This window comes from Ochotona princeps, chromosome 2 (assembly GCF_030435755.1).
Source record: "Ochotona princeps isolate mOchPri1 chromosome 2, mOchPri1.hap1, whole genome shotgun sequence".
NCBI classification, from domain to species: domain Eukaryota; kingdom Metazoa; phylum Chordata; class Mammalia; order Lagomorpha; family Ochotonidae; genus Ochotona; species Ochotona princeps.
The window spans coordinates 16,164,879-16,186,130 of NC_080833.1; the positions used below are offsets into that span (position 1 = coordinate 16,164,879).

Below are 21,252 nucleotides of genomic sequence, written 5' to 3' on the forward strand. Positions count from 1 at the left end.
CTGCATCAATTCATACGTGCACATGCATGTGTGTATGTAAAAAACATACAGAGACAATGAGGAATCAAGACATGGACCCAAGCCAGGAGTTGGTGGCACCCGGATCCTGACCGAGGCATGAGGTCGTTTGGTGCTCTATTCTGACTGTTACTGCTCTAACAAACACCAAGACGAGCTCTGGCATCCCTGCCATCTCTGATGAGAACAGGGGGCAAAAAATACTCCAGCACGGTGTCCCATGGTTTGGCAGGTCTAAAGCCTGTCATTTCTTTTTCAATGAGGGTGGACGTGGGATTTAACCGCAGAACATGAAGTCAGCGCAAAGCTGCTGGGAGGAAGGCAGCATGCAGGATAGTGGAGCGGCCCCCAGTGCCAGCTGCCTGCTGCTGGACTCTGAACCTTTCCAGGTCACTCGGAGTCACCGTCACCTGAAACATTGTCTGTCTCCTCACGAACACCTGTTCAAGGTTAGCAGCATTCCATGGGAAATATCCCTGGGTATTAGTTTCCAAAGATGTTATGAGAAACAGAGGTACCTGCATCTAGGCTCCAAATTCTGTTTCAATTCAGGTCATTCCCCACCCTCCTGGGACTAGAAACCCTTCCTTTGGAGCCTTGGTCTGTTCCACAGGGCCTCTCACCTGTATGGCATCAACAAGGATCCCACAGGTCACTCAGTTGAGGAATCATTAACATATAACACTTTGTAAAATCCTCAACCAGCCACTGGCTTGGAGGCACCCAGAAGTCAGGAGGACACATCGAAAACCAGCGGACCACCTTTAGCTCACGCCAAGAACCCAAGAGGTCAAGAGTAGACCCAAGGCTTGGAGGGAAACATAAAGCAGCAACCCAGTGAAGGACAGGACAGGCAAGGCAACCCCAATGAGGGCGACTAGAAGGCTTTCCGGAAGTGGACCACTTTCTGAAATGCTTGTCGAAAATCCTCGTTAAATATGGTGTAGATGACAGGGTTGATGAGGGAGTTTAAGTAGCCCAGCCAGGTGAAGAAGTCAAAGAGGGCCTGCGGCATCCAGCAAGAGTCCCTGCAGATGGGGAGAACCAGGGAAGCCACGAAGAAGGGCAGCCAGCAGATGATAAAGGCCCCCAGAATGATGCCCAGGGTCTTGGTGGCTCTCCTCTCGCGAGCCGCTGAAATCCGCTTGCGTTCCAGGACGCTGTCCGCAAGCCTGATCCTCACCTGGTTGAAAAAGAGCGGGGAGCCAGCTGTGTGCGAGTGTCCCTCGTGGAGGCTGGGACCGAGGGAGCAGAGTGAGGAGCTGGCTGAGCCCGTGATGAGGTGGGCCGTGGTGAAGCGCTTCCCGTGCAGGGAGGGTGGATTGAGGATGCGGCTGCGCGCTGCCACATAGATGCGGCCGTAGAGGATGATGAGCAGCAGGGAGGGGATGTAGAAGGCCCCACAGGTGGAGTAGATGGTGTAGGAGATCTGGGAGGTATTCACCAGGCAGTTGGACACCTCCCCGTGGGCGCTGGCCTGCCGCCAGAAGAGCGGTGGCACAGAGATGCAGATGGAGATGACCCAGACCACGGCGATCATGACGGCTGCGTGGCTTGCCGTCCGGCGCTTGCTGTACTCCAGGGCATCCGTGATGGCCCAGTATCTGTCCAGGGCGATGACACAGAGATGCAGGATGGAGGCTGTGCAGCACGTGATGTCTGAAGACACCCAGATGTCACACAGGACTTGGCCAAAGTTCCAGGTGCGGGTGACAGTATAGGCAATGCTGATGGGCATGACCAAAATGGAAACCAGGAGGTCGGTGGTGGCCAAGGAGCCAATGAGATAGTTGGCAGGTGTGTGGAGCTTCCTGGTGAGTAGGATGGTGGTGAGCACAAAGGCATTGGAGAGGACCGTGGCCACCGTGATGATGGACAGGATCACAGCCAGGGAGATCTTCAGTGCCAGGAGGATCCCTGGGTCCCAGGCCTCTAGGGTTCCAGTGGTGTTCAAGGATCTGTTGCCAGCCTCCTGGGATAGGCTTTGTGCTGACTGGTTTGGTGGGGACATGCTAAGTGGCTCTGCCTTCCTGCACACCTGCACACCTGTGGCTCCTTCTCTCACAGCTGTCCTGCCTGCACAGCCACGTCATGCTCCTGGAATGCTCTCCTGTGAGCCATCCAGTCCCAGGAGAGAGACCTCAGGGCTTAACTAGCAGAGGAAGACAGGCAACAAGCGGTGGGCAGCTGGAGGTCTTTCCCGAGCCTGATGGATCCCAGGTCATCTGTCTCACTGATCCGGAACTTGACCTAGTGGATATGAAGTCCAGTGGCCTCATGCTAAGTGGCTTAGACTGGCCAGAGCACCCCACCCATGTGGGCGATGCTCTGGGATCATGGTCTTTGGTGTCTGATCTCCTTTCGAAGTTTGGGATCTTAATATGTCTAATGAAAGCTTTGCAATCCTCAGTGATGGATTTCAGGTTCCTCGTGGTAACCGCTAACTCAGAACAGCAACACAGTCAAGAGCTCACTGCCTTCCCAGGTTCACCTTGACACATCACGAGGTCCATAACTCTGCTTCCTGCCCCACTGCTGATGGTTTTGAGCCTTGAACAGACAAAACATTAAGCATTCCAGTTACCAAGACTGGAGGAATGCATGAGCTGGGAGCAGACAGTACACGTGGCTCACCGTGGGCTTCCTGAGAGGGGCACGTGTTCTGAAGTTCTGAGGTTTGAAAAAGGAAAATAAAAGTCAAGAGTTAGATGCTAGAAGAACAATTCAGAGAACACGTAATAAACTCTCAAAATGAGAGCAACACCATTTCATCTGGGCAGTGGTGCTGGGAAGCCAGCAGTCTCAACAGGGCTGGGGCAAGATGGGTGAGTGATGAGCCCCAGCTCCACAATTCCCAAAGGGCACAAAGTCCCTTAACTGCAGAAAGCATCATAGGCTTGCTCTAAGGACAAGAAACAGGCTCTGTAACCAGGAATCAACAAGCATCCTACCTGTATTCAACAACAAAGCAAACTGTGCCCTGGCAGAAAGAAAACAAAAGGACACCAAGAAAAACATGACATTGCTACAATGTATTTCTCTAGGAAGTCTGGGGGAAGATACTTTTTGACTGGCTGGAATTTTCCAAATTTCCTAGGGTGAGCACAAATAACTCTCAAAACCGAAAACCAAAAACATTAAATACCACACAAGCGAAAACAAAAGCATCGTTTTGCTAAGCAAAGAAGTCCACCACCAGAAGCAAAACTCTGAGCCCTTTCCAAGGCGATTCTTCAGATCCAGAAAGTAACATCCCACATACTAAAGGGCAGCTGGAAATGCGGCCACTTTCCACACTTGAAAGACTTATTGATACTAATGATCAGAGCGAGGGCAGCAGAGGGCAGTCCCTGAAGGCCCATCTCTGGCAGGAATCCAGCTCAGCAGGCAACACGCCCCCTCCCTCCAGGTACCATGGGACTGGCAAGAAGATGGCTAAACTCCTGAACCCACCCCTCTCCCCTGCCTTGCAGGCAATGTTCAGCTCCACCAGCAATCTCTTTTCTTCATCCCCCCCCCCAGATCAACTCAACAAATAGATCTGTTTATTGCACCAATCACAGCTGGGCACAGGAGGCACATGTGCAGCTCCAGGGACCCTCGGATGGAGCTGTCAAGGCAGAATTCGTAGCTACCCACTTTTAAAAAAAGATTTATTTATTTTTATTGAAAAATCAGATATACAGAGAGGAGGAGAGACATAGAAGATCTTCCAGCTGCTGGTTCACTCCCCAAGTGGCCGCAACAGCCAGAGCTGAGCCTATCCAAAGCCAGGAGCCAGGAGCTTCTTCCAGGTCTCCTATGGGGTGCAGGATCCCAAGGCTTTGGGCCGTCCTTTACTGCTTTCCCAGGCCACAAGCAGGGAGCTGGATGGGAAGTGGAGCTGCTGGGACACAAACCGGTGTTCCTATGGGATTCCTACGTGTGCAAGGTGAGGACTGTAGCTACTAGGCTACCATGCTGGGCCCAGCTACCCATTTTTTTTTTTTAAAAAAATGGTTATCATGCATGTTTGAATTTGTTTTGCAGTTTGTATATTTTCAGTGTCCTGTATTTTGCATAACATTGCATTAGGTACTCTCACATCACTTCTTTTTCTTAAGTGCTAGTCCTGTCAACACTTTTAACTTATTATTTATTTTCATTTTTATTTAAAAGGCAGAAAGAAAGAGAGATATTCCATTGGCTGGTTCACACTCCAAATGCCTGCAATAGCCAGAACTGGACTGGGTCTAAAACAGCAGCTGAAACTCAATCCAGGTCACCCACATAGGGGGCAGGGACCTTGATATTACGGGCATCATCTGCTGCCTCCCAGCGTATGTGTTAGCAGGGAGCTACAGTCGGAAGCAGGGGAGCTGTTACTAGAATCACTCAGAGACAGGAGGCAGGCATCGCAAGCGTGTCTTAGTGCCGAACACCTGCTGCACTTCCCTCCCTCGTCTTCCTTGAGGGCTGCAGCTTGCTCCACTCAGCAGCTACCTGAAGGGGAAGTGTTTCATAATGTTTCTTGGTGAGGATGGAGACAAAGCACTGAAGACCCAGAGGTGCAAGGCTGGATCGGAGGAGGGCAAGGTCAGCTGGGTGGAGCCCAGAGGGTAGGCGGGGTGAGGAGCTCAGGGGCAAGATGAGCCTGTGGCTAGGAGTGGGAGGCAGCAGGGCAAAAGGGAGAGTTGGGCTTTGGGCAATCTGTTCTCTACTCTCTATGAAACCCCAGTCCACCTGTACGACCCTGGGCAGCTTCTTCTTTTCCAGCTCCTGGATTTCTCCCTCAAAGCATGGCCTCAAGGCTACCAGTGTGTCCAACCAGGCCAATCCTTGGAGTCCAACAAAGATCTGAGAAGCAGTTAGGATCATCTCACTCCCCTTTCTCACAGCTCAGCTTTCTCAGGTAGGGTCATTCTGTGTCTGCTGGTTAACTGGAACGGACACACAGATTGACACTCACAGACACACACACACACACACACACACACAAACATGTTTATTTCAAAGGCAAATGAGAGAGAGAATTGAGAGAGAATTTTGCTGTTTCACTCCTCAAGTACTCGCAACAGCCTGAGCTGAGCCAGACCACAGCCAGGAGCTGGAACTGACTCCAGCTGTCCCACCTGGGTGGCAGGGATCCAAGTGTTTGAGCCATCTCCTGCTACCTCTCAGAGTGGACATCAGCAGAAGCAGGAGTCAAACCCAGGAACTCTGATTCAGGCTTATCTCATGCCACAACTCTCCTCCCCCAATTAATGGATTTGTAAAACATTAAGAAGTTAAACAGTAACAGGGGAGCTTCCCCACCACAGAGCCACCACTGAAGGAGGTCAAGCCTGTGTCATCAACTGTGTCATCAACTCCAATTCGTACCCCGGAGTTGGAAGGATGCTGTCAATGCATCTTGCTCTTGTTATGTTCCAGGCACCGAGCCAATCCCGGAGACTAAGAGTCCCCCCAGCTGTGAGGTGGGCAGCAAGCTTTTCAACTTAGGACAGCCGAGGCACAGCGATGGGATGGCATCTGCCCAAGGTCACCGGTTGGAAGCAGAAGAACCGGGTCCCAAGCTGTTGAAATTTCTGACCTTCTCACTGCTTCAATTCAGGACAAAAAGCCTCAAGGCACAGGTGCTTCCAGGAAGGAAGCCAGTTTGGGACCCCTCCTGCCCCTACCTGCTTCAGGCTGCATATCCCTAGAGCCCCAGCTGAAAGAGGTTCCCACGATGGGTTCCCACGGAAAACGTGACTGCCTCGCGGTTGGGCATGTTCTGCCCTGCAGACAGGCGTCATTCCCATGGCAGGCTGCTCCCACAGCCCCATGCATGCGGTCATGGGTTCCAGGCATTCCAGCGACCTCATTCCAGTGGAAGGCGTGGGCTCACAGTTGGTGGATGAAGAAGCCTTCCCAAGCCCTCAGCGACATCTGGGAAGGACTGGGATAGGGTACATGGCCTTCGTTAGGAAGGCTGGCATGGAGCTTTTATTTCTATTTTGCCTTTTAAAGTTTGTTTTCTTTTTATTGCAAAGGCAGTTACACAGAAAGGAGAGGCAGATATTCCGTCCACTTGTTCATTCCCCAAATGGCTGCAATGGCTGAAGCTGGGTTGGTTCAAAGCCAGAAGCCTGGAGCTTCTTTCAGGTTTCTCAAGGATCTGATGCATTCTCTGCTGCTTTCCCAGGCCATAAACAGGGAATTGTATTGGTCTTGGAGCAGCTGGGACTCGAACCAGTGCCCACAGGGGATGTTGGCACCACAGGCAGAAGGTTAACATAGTATGCTGCAATGCTGGCCCTCTTTTTATTTTTAATTTGAAAAATTGTTATTTTATCTAAAAGGCAGAGAGATAGAATGATCTTCCATCCCCTGCTTCATTTCCCGAATGCCCACCAACAGACAGGGATGGGCCAGACTGAAGCCAGGAACCTAGGACTTGGTCTGGGTCTCAGACACAGGTAGCAGGAACCCAAGTACTCGAGCTACCCCCTGCTGCCTAGAGTGTGTATCAGCGGGGAACCTAATTGGCGGCACAGAGGAACCAGGATCAGAATCAGGCATTCCAATATGGGATGCAGGTACCCCAAGAGGGGGCTTAACAAGCAACAGTCTACAAATAGACAATCATATATACATAGTCACATTCTCTTCTGTAGAGGATGATATACTTGTATTTTTCTTCAAACAGAACCATGCTAAGAAACAAACTGGCACCCATATGGGATCTTGGTGCATGCAAGGCAAGGATTTAGCCTCTAGACTATCGCGCCAGGCCCGTCCAGCTCCCTGCTTGTGGCTTGCGAAAGCAGGAGAGGATGTCCTAAAACCTTGCGACCCTGCACCCACGTGGGAGACCCAGAAGAAGCTCATGGCTTCAGGTTTCAGATTGGCTCAGCTTTGACCATTGTGGCCACTTAGGGAATGAACCAGCGGATGGAAGATCTTTTTCTCTGTCTCCTTCTCTCTGTAAATATGACTTTTTTTTTTTAAAGATTTATTTATTTTATTACAAAGTCAGATATACAGAGAGGAGGAGAGATAGAGAGGAAGATCTTCCATCTGATGATTCACTCCCCAAGTGAGCCGCAACGGCCGGTGCTGTGCCAATCCGAAGCCGGGAACCTGGAACCTCTTCCAGGTCTCCCACGCAGGTGCAGGGTCCCAAGGCTTTGGGCCGTCCTCAACTGCTTTCCCAGGCCACAAGCAGGGAGCTGGATGGGAAGTGGAGCTGCTGGGATTAGAACCGGAGCCCATATGGGATCCCGGGGCGTTCAAGGCGAGGATTTTAGCCGCTAGGCCACCGCGCCGGGCCCAAATATGACTTTCTAATAAAAATAAATAAATCTGAAAAAAAAAAAAAGAACCATGCTGTAAGCAACAGCATACTACTACATTCACACCTATTGATACAAGTTAGACCAGAAGGTGTGGATTCTGGTCCCAGCTCTGCCCTTGATCAACTAACTGGGTATTCTGCAGTATGATTTGTTTTAGAACCCCAGTTTCTTCCTTGACAAATGAAAGCAAAAGCTTGCCCATGCTGTCCCCACCGCCTGGGGTCTTGAGTAGCTCCCAGAAGATCATGTGGGGCTGGCATTTCATTTAGGGACTAAGATGCCAGTATCCCACACTGAAGAGCCTGGGTTTGATGCCTGGCTGTGCTTCCTGCTAGTGCAGATCCTGGGAGGCAGTGCTGATGGCTTGTTCCCCTAAGTGGTTTCCTGCCTCTCACTTGGGAGGCCTGGCTTTAGAGTTCCCAGTTTCCAGCCCCAGCCATTGCGGCAGCATTTGGGGGCTGATCAGCAGCAGCAGGTGGATGCTCTCCCTCTCTTTCTCTGCCTCCCAAATATTTTTTTTAAAGATTTATTTATTTTATTACAGTCACATATACACAGAGGAGGAGAGACAGAGAGGAAGATCTTCCATCCGATGATTCACTCCCCAAGTGAGACACAACGAGCTAGTGTGCGCCGATCCGAAGCTGGGAACCTGGAACCTCTTCCGGGTCTCCCACGCGGGTGCAGGGTCCCAAAGCATTGGGCCGTCCTCAACTGCTTTCCCAGGTCACAAGCAGGGAGCTGGATGGAAAGTGGAGCTGCCGGGATTAGAACCGGCGCCCATATGGGATCCCGGGGCATTCAAGGCGAGGACTTTAGCCACTAGGCCATACTGCCGGGCCTGCCTCCCAAATATTTTTAAAAGACATGGGATGTCCTATAGAGTCCTGAACAAATACAGTAATGCATCAAAGCTGGCAGGCACTCTAAGGCCCAGCGCACCATGGGTTCACCTTCTCCACGTGGCCACTTGGCAAGTCTGATGGGTGTGACAGTTCCCATTTCAGAGAGGACTACGAGGAAAACAGGTAAGGTTCCACATACCAAGAACTCCGCATAGTCGATGGTAACAACAAGGGAGACCTCTCTGTTTTCTAGGATCCGACCATCCAAATTCAGGTTCTCCAGATAACAAGTCATTTCTCTTTCTAGAAACCAGCCTTCCCTGCGCGTTTCAGGAAGTGATCTTGGCCACACAATTCCCAGCCATGTCTGAGAGCTTCCTTCCTTCCTGCCCACCTCCAGTCCTGGGAGCTGGGAGCACAGCAACAAATCCTTCCCTCAACCTTTCCCCAGCTCAGCAGTGTCCCCTGGAGCCCAGGTCATAGAGTCCCCAGCCACCCCATGCATCCCCATGCCCTCTCAGCAGCAGAATGGGAAGGGAAGAGCAGACAGACAGGCCTACAGCCCAGTCACAGCCTGCTCAGAAATAGCTGACCTCAGCTGGTTGGAGCAGGGTGATCATGTGACCCCAAATGAGCCAATCAGAGTCTCTCGGGAATATAGGATGAGGGGTGGGCATGGGGGTCAAAAAAAAAGATGAAAGGAAAGTACCGCTGGGGTCAGCCTGCTGTCAAGACCAAAGCCAGGGCAAGATGTAGCGAGCAGAAAAACCACGAGGGAACAAAGGAAAGACAGCCACAGAGACTTGCAGGAGAGTGGAACAGGAGAGAGGGGAGCCGAGACAGAGGACCCCCACGCCCAAGTCCTGGGGGGAAGGAAGGAGCCTCCCCTGCCCATCCCTGCATGTTCTAGAGTGACAGGCTACCCAGGAAACCGCCTCTGTTCCCCACTCAGCCAGTGCAACAGACAGACCCTGAAACAGAAGACAGAGGAAATTCCTGCGTTAGAGAATCCCTACTGTGGGATGGAGGCAGGTCCTGTCACCTCGGAGGCCTCCTTCTGCATCTGTCATCCGGCAACAGCACATTCAATTTAATCCTGCTTAGCCTCTGTTTCCTCCCCAGAGCTCCTTCAACTTGCAGGAAGCTCATGGCCTCTCCCCTCTCTGAAGGGTCTAACTGCATCCTAAAGCCTCACCAGAAACAAAGAGGAGGCTTGGGCTTCATGTAGGCCCCGAAGCTGGTCTTCTCCTGTAGAGGAAAAACCCAAGACCGTGTGTGAGCCAGGATTTTGTCACAGCAGATGGAATCCCCACCCCAGAGGAACGTATGCCTCTCGTTTCTCTGGAAGCTGGGTGGCATGGATGAGTGAGCCTGAACGAGTGAGTGCGTGGACGAGCGAGCTGGAGGCTGCCCTGCATTTGCTAAAAGGCCTCCATTGCCATTCTTTCATCTCGCTGCACCTCCTCTCGGCCTCAGCTTTCCCTTCTGCACAACCTAAGGGAGCAAGGACACTCTCCAGGTATGTCACAAGGGTTAATTATCCCATAAAAGGAATGTTGAAAAATGTCTTCAGAGGAGTAGAGGAGTGTATACCCAGACGTGCGTGTGCGCACACACACACACACACACACACGCACTCCTCTCAACGGAAGCTTTCAAATCCAATCAGCACCTTCAAATGCGAGCGAATTAGTTTTGCACCTTGTATATTCTTCAACTATAAAATCTGGAAAATGTAGAAAATAAAAAAGAAGCTATAGAGTGGGCACTGTGGTGTGCTGGGTTAAGCTACCACCTGGGATGCCGGCATTCTTTATCAGAATGCCAACTGGCGGGCCTGGAGTGATAGCCTACTGGCTAAATCCTCGCCTTGCATGCGCCGGGATCCCATAGGGGCACGGGTTCATGCCCTGGCGGCTCCACTTCCCATCCAGCTCCCTGCTTGTGGCCTGGGAAAGCAGTTAAAGACAGCCCAAAGCCTTGGGACCCTGCACCCATGTGGGAGACCTGGAAAGAGGCTCCGGGCTCCTGATTGGCTCAGCTCTGGTCATTGCAACCATCTGAGGAGTGAACCAGCAGATGGAAGATCTTCCTCTCTGTATCTCCTCCTCTCTGTAAGTCTCCCTTTCCAATAAAAATAAATAAGTCTTACAAAAAAAAAAAAAAGCCAGCTGGCTGCTTTGTTTCCAATCCTGCTTCTGCTAATGCATTCTGGGCGGTAACAGATGACATGGACCGTGGCCACCTACATGGGAGGTTCTAGTGGGGCTTCTCCTGGCTCCTGGCTTCAACCTAGCCATGGCGGGGGAGTTAGCCAGTGAATGGAAGATCTCTGTGTCTGTTGCTCTTACTTTCAAATAGATGAACATTATTACTATCATTTTAAAACTCTCCAGTAAAACCAGGACCTTTTTTTTAATATTTTTTTAAAGATTTATTCATTTTTATTACAGCCAGATATACACAGAGGAGGAGAGACAGAGAGGAAGATCTTCCGTCCGATGATTCACTCCCCAAGTGAGCCGCAACGGGCCAGTGCGCGCCAATCCGAAGCCGGGAACCTGGAACCTCTTCCGGGTCTCCCACGCGGGTGCAGGGTCCCAATGCATTGGGCCGTCCTCAACTGCTTTCCCAGGCCACAAGCAGGGAGCTGGATGGGAAGTGGAGCTGCCGGGATTAGAACCGGTGCCCATATGGGATCCTGGGGCTTTCAAGGCGAGGACTTTAGCCACTAGGCCACGCCGCCGGGCCCAAAACCAGGACCTTTTAAAAGACTTATTTATTTGTGAGAGAGGAAAGAGAGCTTCTACCCATTGGTTCACCCCAGCTGGGGCTGAGTCAGGTGTAAGCCAGGAGCCAGGAGCTTCTTCAGGGTCTCCCACATGAGTGGCAGGGGCCCAAGCACCTGGGCCATCTTTCCCTGCTTTCCTCAGGCCATTAGCAGGGAGCTGGGTTGGAAGTGAAGCAACCAAGGACTGAAACTGGCACTGTCAAGGGGCGCCAGTGTCACAGTGGCGGTTTTACCCACTCCCCTAGAGTGCTGGCCCCAAACCGAAATTTGAAAAGAAATGTTAAAAAAAATAATAAAGTAGTCCAACGTATGATGCAGCTCTTCCACTGGTCCTCCCAACAAAGATGGGCACGTGGGGTATCCACACACAAGAGTGGCTCATGGCAGTACCATTCACAACAGCCGCAAGCTGGAGGCCTCGCAGACCCCAGCAGCGAAGGCGCTGGCCGCTGAGGGCATGTGAGCTGCAGTCAGCGGAGCTCTGCGTCAGCCAGCAGGAGCTCCCGCCACATGCAACCACACGGCTGACTCACATAACACGAAACAGACGCCAGACACCACGTGTCATTCAAACTTCCAAAAGTGCCAGGACAGGCAAACCTCACCCATACTGCTGGAGTCGGGCTAGGGTGTTGGCCTGGAAGGAGGAGAAGCCGTGAGGACCAGGAGCGTGAGGGGCCCTGAGGGGATAGGGCGTGTTCTGTCCTCCAGCTGGGGTTTTCCCTCTGTGAAAGTATGTCAGGCTCTAGACCTGAGTTTGGGCCCTAGTGCCCAGAACCCACATGCCCAGGAGCCTTAGGCACCAGTCCCACCGGTCCCAGGGAGTCCTCAGGCTTGTCATTTACCCTGAGTCTAGCTCATGTGGGAACAGCCTGACACCAGCTATTGCATCTAAATGAGCTGGTGGGACGTGTATCCAGTAAACACTCCATAAGTAATAGCCCCTTATTGGGTGGTTCGCTCCCCATGTTTTCAAACTTCTGTTTGAAAACATGACATAGAGGGGCTTGTGCTGTGGTTCAATAGCACCTTCAACATCCTTCACCTACAGGCACTGGCATCCCCTATGGGTGCCGGTTCGTGTCCTGGCTGCTCCACTTCCCATTTAGCTCTCTGTGACCTGGGAAAGCCCAAAACCTTGGGACCCTACAGAGCAGACTGAGATGCAGTTTCTGGCTCCTGGCTTCAGATTAGCTCAGCTCGTCTTTGCAGTCATTTGGGAAGTGAATTAGCAGATAGAAGTTCTCTCTGTCTCTCCTCTCTGTAAATCTGCCTTTCAAGTAAAAATAAATTTAAAAAGTTACGACATAGAAAATTCCAGAAATAAGCAATTCAGGAGTTTTAAATTGCCATGCTATTCTAAGTAGCGTGATAAAGCCTTACACTCTGCTGCTGTGTCTTTCCAGCATACAAAGCCTCCCTTTTCCCAGCGTCTCCATGCTGTATATGCTGTCCACCCGTTAGTCAGCAATTGGCCATCTTTGTTATTAGGTCATCTAAGATGTTGCAGAACTTGTGGTCAAGTAACCCCTCTGTGGTAACCCAGCACCGGCCATCGGACCTATTCCATAACACATCACTACCAGAGCAAATATGCTATAAAAGATATGAGAGATGGGGCTGCTATGGTGGCTCAACAGGCTAATCCACAGCCTACAAGCACCGACATCCCACGTAGGTGCCAGTTCTAGTCCTGGCTGCTCCACTTCCAATCCAGCTTCCTGCTGATGGCCTGGGAAAGCAGTGGAGGATGACCCAATGCCTTGGACCCCCTGATCCCTCACAGGAGACCCGGAAGAGGTTCCTGGCTCCTGGTTTCAAATTCTGGCCATTGCAGCCATCTGGAAAGTGAACCAGAAGATGGAAGATCTCTCTGTGTGTCTCTCCTTCTGTCTGTAAATCTGCCTTTCAAATGAAAATAAATATTAAAAGAGAGAATCTGAGAGGCACAGATTCTGTTGTAATTGTTCGACTTTGTCATCATTGTTACACTGAAGCTGCAAATCAAGCTTTATCATAGGTGTGTGTGGACATACATGTACACACATAAATGAAAAAACAGCACATATGGGCTTTAGCAGGTTTGCTCCCACCCACGGCTCAATCCTCCTCTGAGTGGTCTTGGTACATACTGCCCAGAGATGGTAGGAACTACCACAGTTACAATGGTCTTCTCTGGAAAACAGCATTTAGAAGTAGCTTTTAAAATGATCTACTTCTGGGTTCAGCACAGTGGTCTAGCGGCTAAAATCCTTGCCTTGCATGTGCCAGGATCCCATATGGGTGCTAGTTTTCATCCCAGTGGCCCCATTTCTCACCCAGCTTCCTCCTTGTGGCCTGGGAAAGCAGTAGAGGACAGCCCAAAGCCTTGGGACCCTGCACCCATGTGGGAGATCCAGAAGAAGCTCCTGGCACCTGGGTTCAGATCAGCCCAGCTCCGGTTGTTGTGGCCACTCGGGGAGTGAGCCAGCAAACAGAAGATCTTCCTCTCTGTCTCTCCTCCTCTCTGTATATCTAACTTTCAAACAAACAAATAAATAAATAAATCTTTTTAAAAAGTGATCTAATTCTAGTCCATCTGCCAAAACTGCTGCTGTCAAATTAGGACAGTGACCCGTCCAGGTTCACACCATCAGGGTTGCCCCCAACCCTGCCTACCGTCTTGTGCTGACAAGAGCAGGACATTTCCTTGCCCCTCAGTTCAGCTGCATCATGACCAACAGAATGAGGCAGGAGTGACAGTGAACCCTTCCCGGCTCGGCAGGCTTCCGTTAGCACGCAGCCGCTCCCGTGCCTGGGCCAGCCCACCAGTCCCTGCAGCAGCAGATGGAAGATTTCTCTCTAATTTTGCCTTTCAAATAAATAAATAAATAAATACATCTTAACAAAATAATGAATACTGTTGCCCAGGGGGCAGAGTGGAGACCATGAAATTTTAAGGAACTCGAGTGTTTGTCTCACGTAGCTGGGGCAGAACACCTCTCGCCCCTATGATCTCTGGTTATCTTCATCGTGGACCCTCTGGTTATCACTTAAAAAATTCAATGGCAGGTGAAACCTATTTCCAAGGCCTTTGCAACAGTTAGGGAGGAATGAGGATCCACCCACCGCTTTCAGCCTTCCTGTGGCCTCCGGCAGGCCAGGAATCATCACCAACAAGCATGTTATTTCAAGGTATCAGCCCTGGGTCTGCCAGCGGTTAAAATGCCATTTGGGGTCCTGGCGTGATGGCTCAATAGTTAAATCCTCACCTTGCAAGCACCATATGGGCGCCGGTTCATGTCCTAGCTCCTTCACTTCCCATTTAACTCCCTGCCTTTGGCCTGGGAAAGCAGTAGAGGATGGCCTAAAACCTTGGATTCCTGCACCCACATGGGAGACACGGAAAATGCTCTTGGCTTCAGATCGGCTCGGCTTCAGCCATCAGGCCATCTGGGGAGTAAACCAGTCGATGATAGATCTTTCTATCTCCCCTTCTCTCTGGATATCTGATCTGCCTTTCCAATACAAATAAATAAATCTTTAAGTGCCACTTGGGACCACTGTACCCCACATGGGAGCACCTGCTTTGGCATTCCAGCTTCCTGCTAATGCACACCCTGGGGTGTAGGTGACGGCACAAGAATCTGTGTCTCTTCCTGGTCCACCTGTTAAGACACTGGTTTCAATGCTGAAGTCCCACACCAGAAAGTGGTTTCAGTCCCTGGCACTGGCTCCTGACTCCAGCTTTCCTACAAAGTAATAGTCCCAGTAACTGGGTTCCCGCCACTCCCATGGGATACCTGAAGTGAGTTCCAAGCTCCTGGCTTCTGCTCAGCCTGGTCTCAGCCACTGGAGGCATCTGTCTTTAAAAAAAATAAACAAAAAAATTGTTAAAAATCAAGAGCTTTGTATTTGACAACTCATTGGGATCTTCTTTGCTTGCAGGAAAGCACGCAAAGAGGTTGGAAGCTCTCGCCTTCTGTCCCCAATACCCTGAGGGAATTCATATACCCATTTTACAGATGAAGAAACTGACACCCAGAAAGGCCACACCGTTAAGACACTGCACAGCTGGTAAAAACAAAGTTGAGAAGCTCCAAAATAGCCACTCCACGTGGCCCATGAGCACCACTTACATTGTCATGTAACGTCAATATACAATTCATACACTAGACGTAAAAGCAAAAGAAAGTAAAATATCTTCAGGTTTTCTATCCGTTACACATAGAAACAAACTTTTGGAGGTATAGGTTAAAGTACACAATTAAAATTAATTTCACCTTTTTAAAAATGTCATCTTTTTAAAACTTGGCTGTTTCTAAATTTGCTAAATCCAAAATCACATCCCATTTCGAGCGGCACTTACTGCCTTAGAACCCATGGTTTTCAGCAGGGGTAATATCGCCCCCTAGGGGTGAATGTGGGACCCAGTCCCTAGGGATCTCGGTGCTTTACCAGGTCAGGTAGAGGCAGTCAGGTATCTGGCAACCACGAGGACAGGGAGGTTGGCAAGGACAGCAAAGAAGCAGCGGAAAGGCAGTGACCCACACCAACTGAGAGCTTACCGTGTGCCATGCACTGCTGCCAGCTTCTCCTGCACCAACTCACTCAAGTCTGCCCACAATCCTCTGAAGTCAGTCCTGCTACCACTGTTCCCATTTCCTAGGGGAGGAAACTGAGACTCAGGGAAAAAGGCTCCACTGCAGAGGATGGCTCAAGACCTTGGGTTCCCGCATCTGTACGGGAGACCTGCAAGAAGCTGCTGATTGTTCAGCTCTGGTCTTTGTGGCCATTTGCGGTGCGGGCAGGGTAAATCAAAAGATGGAAGATCTCTCTCTATATCTCTCTATTTCTCTCTGACTCTGTAACCCCAGCTTTCAAGTAAAATAAACAAACCTTTAACAAAGATGCTCACATCCCAATCCCACATCTGGCTCCTGACTCCAGCTTCCTGCTAATGCAGACCCTGGCAGGCAGTGGTGATGGCTCCAGTGGTCAGGATTTCACAAAGCCACCCTTGTGGGAAGCTTGGATTGAGTTCTAGACTGCTGACCTTGGCCTTGGCCAACTAAGGCATGAAGGGAAGGAATCAGCAGCAGGAGTGCATGGTCTCTCTGCCTCTCAGATAACTAAACATTGGGTTTTTGTTTTGTTTTAATGGACACTCTGATGCTGTGAGTCTGCATTCCGACCCTGCTGCAGGTGCAAGAGGTGAGAGCAACCTCAGCCCTGGGGCTCTCCAGGGAGCCGAGGGCGGGGCTGGGGAGGACTCCTGGGAGTCATTTCGTCTGATTCCCTCTGGTGCTCCCAGGGAGATGGGCACAGGGAGGGGAACACACTGGCCCAGCATCACGAGCGAGAAGCAGGCAGAGACCGCTTGTCCAGACCTCCCGCAGCGCTCTTTCACAGCCTCCTCCTGGCAGTGGGAATCTCAGAAAACGGCCAGACAAGCACTCTCTGGGCCGCCGCAAGACAAGCACTTTGGGCATCTTCAAATCTCCCCTAATCACCTGAGAAGTACTTCTGGGAGTAGATCGGCAGGACTGACCATGCTCTGCACAAAGCCGGGAACTTTGCTCACTCTCCCCCCCCCCCCCCCGGCCCCAGCACCCCAGGTGCCCCCTCCCCACCCTCTGTGCCCCAGGGTCTGCACCTGAGCTAATGGCAGGAAATCATGTAGCACAGACCGCCTAGTCACATCCTGTCACTACCTAGAAATCAGGGGCTGACTTTGTTAGTGTTTACAGGATCCACACCTGCTATTTGCCATCTGCTTTCCCTGCTGGGAGCCACCCCTTGGTGGCTGGCCATGATTAAGAGTACAAGCTTTGGAGTCAGGCAGGTGGGACTTGCTCCCTGGTTCTGCCAAGGACTAGCTCTGTTACCTGGGGCAAGTCACTCAACCTCTCTGTTTCTTCCCGCACTCACTGTTTCCTTAAAGCCTGGAGTCGCACAGTGTGGACTTTGCAATTAGGGAAACTTCAGAGACCCTGGACACGTGTGTCATGAAGCTCCCCACCAATTCCAACTTTCAAGTTCAACAGTCTTCTCTCTACAGAAACCTGTGCTACTCTCTCCACCCAAGCAGGAGGGCCAGCCTCCCTCTTTCTGCACATGTCATGTGACCCTTCTACACAGGGCCCCATTTCCTGGAGCAGGGGTCCAGGTTGGCTGGCAGCTGTTTATCTGGAGTTAATATCTGCAGATGCGCGAGAAAGATGTACCCAGAGAGGGAGGGAAAGAAGAATGGGGTAGTTGTACTCTTCTTTGACCATCTTCTTGGTATCTCTGGTCCCAATGTCCTTGGGTCCTCCTTCCTGCACAGCCTCACAGGGCTCCACGCCCGAGTGCCCTGTGTTTCTCCTTCCCCCACACCAGCCCTCCTGCCAGCCCCTTCCTGCTTTTCCTCACCAGGAATTCTGCCTCACGCACTCCTCCCCAGCACTCCCCTAGTAATTTCACAAGAATGAGGAAGCTGAGATCACACCAAGTCAGTGGCCAAGTTGGGATCTTGGTGCTCTCCGCCCAGACCTGCACAGATCTGGGGGGCGTCTGGGCTGTTCCCTCCAGTGGGAGAGCACTCTTTCCCGATCCCATGTGAACCTATCCAGGGCAATCCTCTCTCTGTTTCCTGGGGTCTTATCAAGGGCACTTTCTCCAGGCAGTCTTCCCTGGTCAACTAGACAGAAATGCTCTCTCTTCAAAGCCCTCTCTGATGCTATACTTGCCTGTGCCTCCTAGTGTCTGCGGCCAGAGGCTCCTGGAAGTATCACCATTTCTTCTACACTCAAGTGCCCTAGCAGTTACAATGCAGCAAGAATCATTCCTCTTGGGCCTCGCGCTGTAGCCTAGCAGCTTAAGTCCTCGCCTTGAACGCACTGGGATCCCATATGGGCACCGGTTCTAATCCCAGCAGCTCCACTTCCCATCCAGCTCCCTGCTTGTGGCCTGGGAAAGCAGTCGAGGGGCCCTGCACCCATGTGGGAGACCCAGAAGAACTCCTGGGACCAGCACAGCAGCACTGGCCGAATCATTGGGTGGAAGAGCTTCCTCTCTGTCTCTCCTCCTCTCTGTATATCTGACTTTGCAACAAAAATAAGATAAATCTTCAAAAAAAAAATTGTTCCTCTTACTAAGGACCCCAGTGAGAGAACTGCCTACCCTCACCTCTTTACAACTTTCCAGTGGCTTCCATCCCACTCAGGGGAAAATCCACAAAGCTCTCCAGGATCTGTCCTCACCCCTCATCTCCTACCAGCTGCTCCCCACCCTTCAGTAGGGATCAGCTCTATGGCAAAGCATTAAGCAGCCAACACCAGCGAGCTCTCAACCCAGCATGGGCAACCTGCTTCATGCTCGTTCTGGCATGATCTTTTTGGATCTTATTTGGATCTTGTCTCTCCACTCCCCACATCTCCTGTCTTGAGCTTGCCACTGCACCTGCAGGGCCTGCATAGAGCCAGGCTGGCAATCAGGAGGTGGGCGAGTGGTCCAAGGAGTGATTGGAGCTGGAGACATGCACACACAGGTAGCAACTCAAAGTAGTGGGGTGGCCGAGCCCAGTCCAGCAGAGTGGGGACCATGAGAAGAGAAGAGGGCCTGGGTGGTGCAGACCCCAATGGCTGCAGGAAGGAGGACCAGCTTGCAAAGCCAACGGAGGCAGAGAGGCACTCTCACGGCCCAAAGTCGCAGGAGCCAACGGCAGGCAGCGTTTCCGGAAGCCATGAGTGCTCAGTGGTGTCCACTGTGGCTTAAGAGACCATTAAGAACCGCGGTGCCTGCTGAGGTCAGTTTCCTGGAAGATGCTGCCTGCCCTGGGATCCGTGGGCCTCAGGTGGTAGCCGTCTGGGCAGCAAGGGGGACTTCTCAGGTGAGGGGACACCAAGCTTGCAGAATCTGATTTTCTGCTCCCCCTCACAGTTGTCTTGGCTCAAATAGCCCGGGCACCCATTGGAGATCATGGAGACAGGCGGTGGTCCGGTGGTGCCTCATTCACATTTATCCCTCTGTGCCCCTGGTGCTGCGAGGAGGAGGCACCTCCAGCCCCTGCCAGCCATGCCCCGGCAGCCTGGTCCACTCCCTTCCTTGCCACCCTGGAGGTCCTGGCTGCCTCCATGACCAAGCCTATCTGCTTCTCCCTTCCAGCTGGCAGGACCCAAGGATGAAGGCAGTCCTACCTGCCCAAGGAGACTGGCTTGGTGCTGTCATCCAGGGTAGGGATCCCTGGTGATGGGGAGGACTGGGGGGGGGGGGTGGCTGGGGGTGCTGACATGCCAGTAACAATTATAGGTGGAGAGAAGCAGAGGAACTCCCCACCCGTGCTGGCCTGGGGAAGACAGCAGAAGCTGCTGCCCAGGAAGAGGTGGAGAGGCCCCTACTGCAAATCAGAGCAAAGGGGCCCCTCCCAGGGGGCTGCCCTCCCACGCAGGGCTCACACAGCAGTAAACAGCCAAGCCCATCAGCGCTCTAGTGCAGCCAGCCTGACCTCCAGCGCCGCACTTCCCCAAAGCTGCCCAGAGCAAGTTGGGTCTTACATTCCACAAGTAATGTGACCTTGGGCTAGATGTAGTCCCTCTTCCGCCCTGTCTGCCCTAAAGCCCTCCAATACTGACACTGCGTGATGAGCTAGGACTGGTACCAGAAGTCCACAGGACAGAAAAAAAAAAAAAAAAGACACCGACCACACATCTCATTGATTTCCACGGGCCCCGCGGGACGGCAGAAGGATTCCCTGTACTTGACAGATGTGCAAACAGAGAGATGTAGTGCCCTGCCCAAGGTCACAAAGCAAGCAAGCAAGAGCCAGAGCCGCCAGGGCTTCGCACTGTGCGCTTCTATACCTCTGCTCCAGGGAAGGGTCCCGAGGCGCCCCAATCGACCTGGCGGGCAGAGGGCAGCGCGCGGCTTCCCTGGGCCACTTGGGGGCGTCGCAGCCCCCAACCTCCGGGGGCACCGAAGACCGACACTAAGATCCAGACGCTGGTCCGAAGGTTGCCTCGCCCACCCCTCGGTCCAGGTTCTCCTTGGGTCGGGCTGGTCCTCCCGGGACCCTCTTCCCAGCGCGCGCCCCACTCGTCGGAAGGCGCCAAAAGGCGGGCGCCCGAGTCTCCGGGGCCAAGGGGCCAGCTCCCTCCAGCCGCGCCCCTCCCCGGGGTTGCACTGGGTGCCGAGCGCTTACCCGCTCCCGGGCCACGCAGGTGCACACACCCGGGCTCCCCCTTCTCGGATCCGGTTTCCGCGCGCCACGTCTGCCTGCCGGCGGCCACTTCACCTCCACCGTCACGCAGGCCGCCCTGGAGCTTTGCCCCGGAGCTCTCCCCAGCCCGCGCCTTCGTGAACGCCACCTCTCAGTGCCCTCCCAGCGCCCTGCGGCTCCTGCTCTGCGCTTCCCTTCCCTTCCCGCCGCTCCACCCCGCTCCCCTCCCCCAACTCCTCCCCCGCCAGGCTCCCTCCCTGCTCGGCCCCCCGCCCGCCAGGAGGGAGGCTCGGTCCCCTCCACCCCGGCCGGGCTGGCCCAGGAGCCCCGGCCTCCGTCGCCTCGAGGCCACCCCTGCCCACCCCCAAGGGCTGGTGGACGCCGAAGAAGCGAGATGGAGCGGAGCTCAAGCCGGCGCTCCCCGGTCCCCACCTGTAGGAGAGCAGGTGGGGTGGGCTGGGCTGGGGCGCGCGGCACAGACTGGAGGGGCGGGGCCCAGAGACCCTCCGTGACGGCCCCACAACCGTCCTACCTTGTGCCCTGCGTTCACCCCCTAGGGTTTTTTCCTGCATCTAACACGTATCGATTGACCCACTCATTGCCAGGCGGGTTTGGGCTCCGGGGAGGTAGCGGTGAACGAGGCGTCTGTGGGGAGGAGACGCGATCAACTTGGTAAATAAAACGCAGGCAATATTTACCGTGGTCCGCAATGGGGAAGGGTGAAGGGAGTGGAGGAGGGGACTCTCCCAAGGTGGCCCCTCTGGGAGAGCAGCCCTGGGGCCTAGTCAAGACGAGGGAGTGGTTGGCACAGATCCTGAGATGGGCAGTGCCCAGCCAGTGTCCCACTGAGTGAATAGCAGCGGTGGAGGCTGGGCGGGAGGGGGAGGGGAGCTCCCCCTCTAGGTTAAAGGCAGGTACTGAGTGCTGGTCCTTCTGGGGCAGTGTCCAGCAGGTGTTTGGCTGTGCTGAGACGACCATGCCTTGCTGGAGAGCCAGAGAATGGAGACAACTAGAATTGCAGAAAAGGGCCAGACACAGCCCCGCACCTCGCGCATGGTGCAGCTCTTGGAGGGGCTGGCCTGCCTTGGCGCCTCCCCAGGA

The 21,252-nt window shown here is 53.0% G+C and overlaps 1 protein-coding gene across 2 annotated transcripts; it reads right to left on the reverse strand.

The window, feature by feature from the left end:
• Positions 1-233: 233 nt before the first annotated feature.
• Positions 234-20,330, reverse strand: HTR1D (5-hydroxytryptamine receptor 1D). 2 transcript variants are annotated; one of them, XM_058660794.1, is made up of 3 exons: positions 20,134-20,330; positions 14,756-14,818; positions 234-2,688 (listed from the first exon to the last, which is right to left on the reverse strand). In XM_058660794.1, exon 3 carries the CDS (start codon positions 2,027-2,029, stop codon positions 896-898), a length of 1,134 nt encoding a protein of 377 aa, XP_058516777.1. In that variant the 5' UTR covers positions 2,030-2,688; positions 14,756-14,818; positions 20,134-20,330; the 3' UTR covers positions 234-895. The 2 variants fall into 2 exon arrangements, with proteins under 2 accessions (XP_058516777.1, XP_004592333.2); XM_004592276.2 differs by lacking the exon at positions 14,756-14,818.
• Between the last annotated feature and the right edge of the window lie 922 nt (positions 20,331-21,252).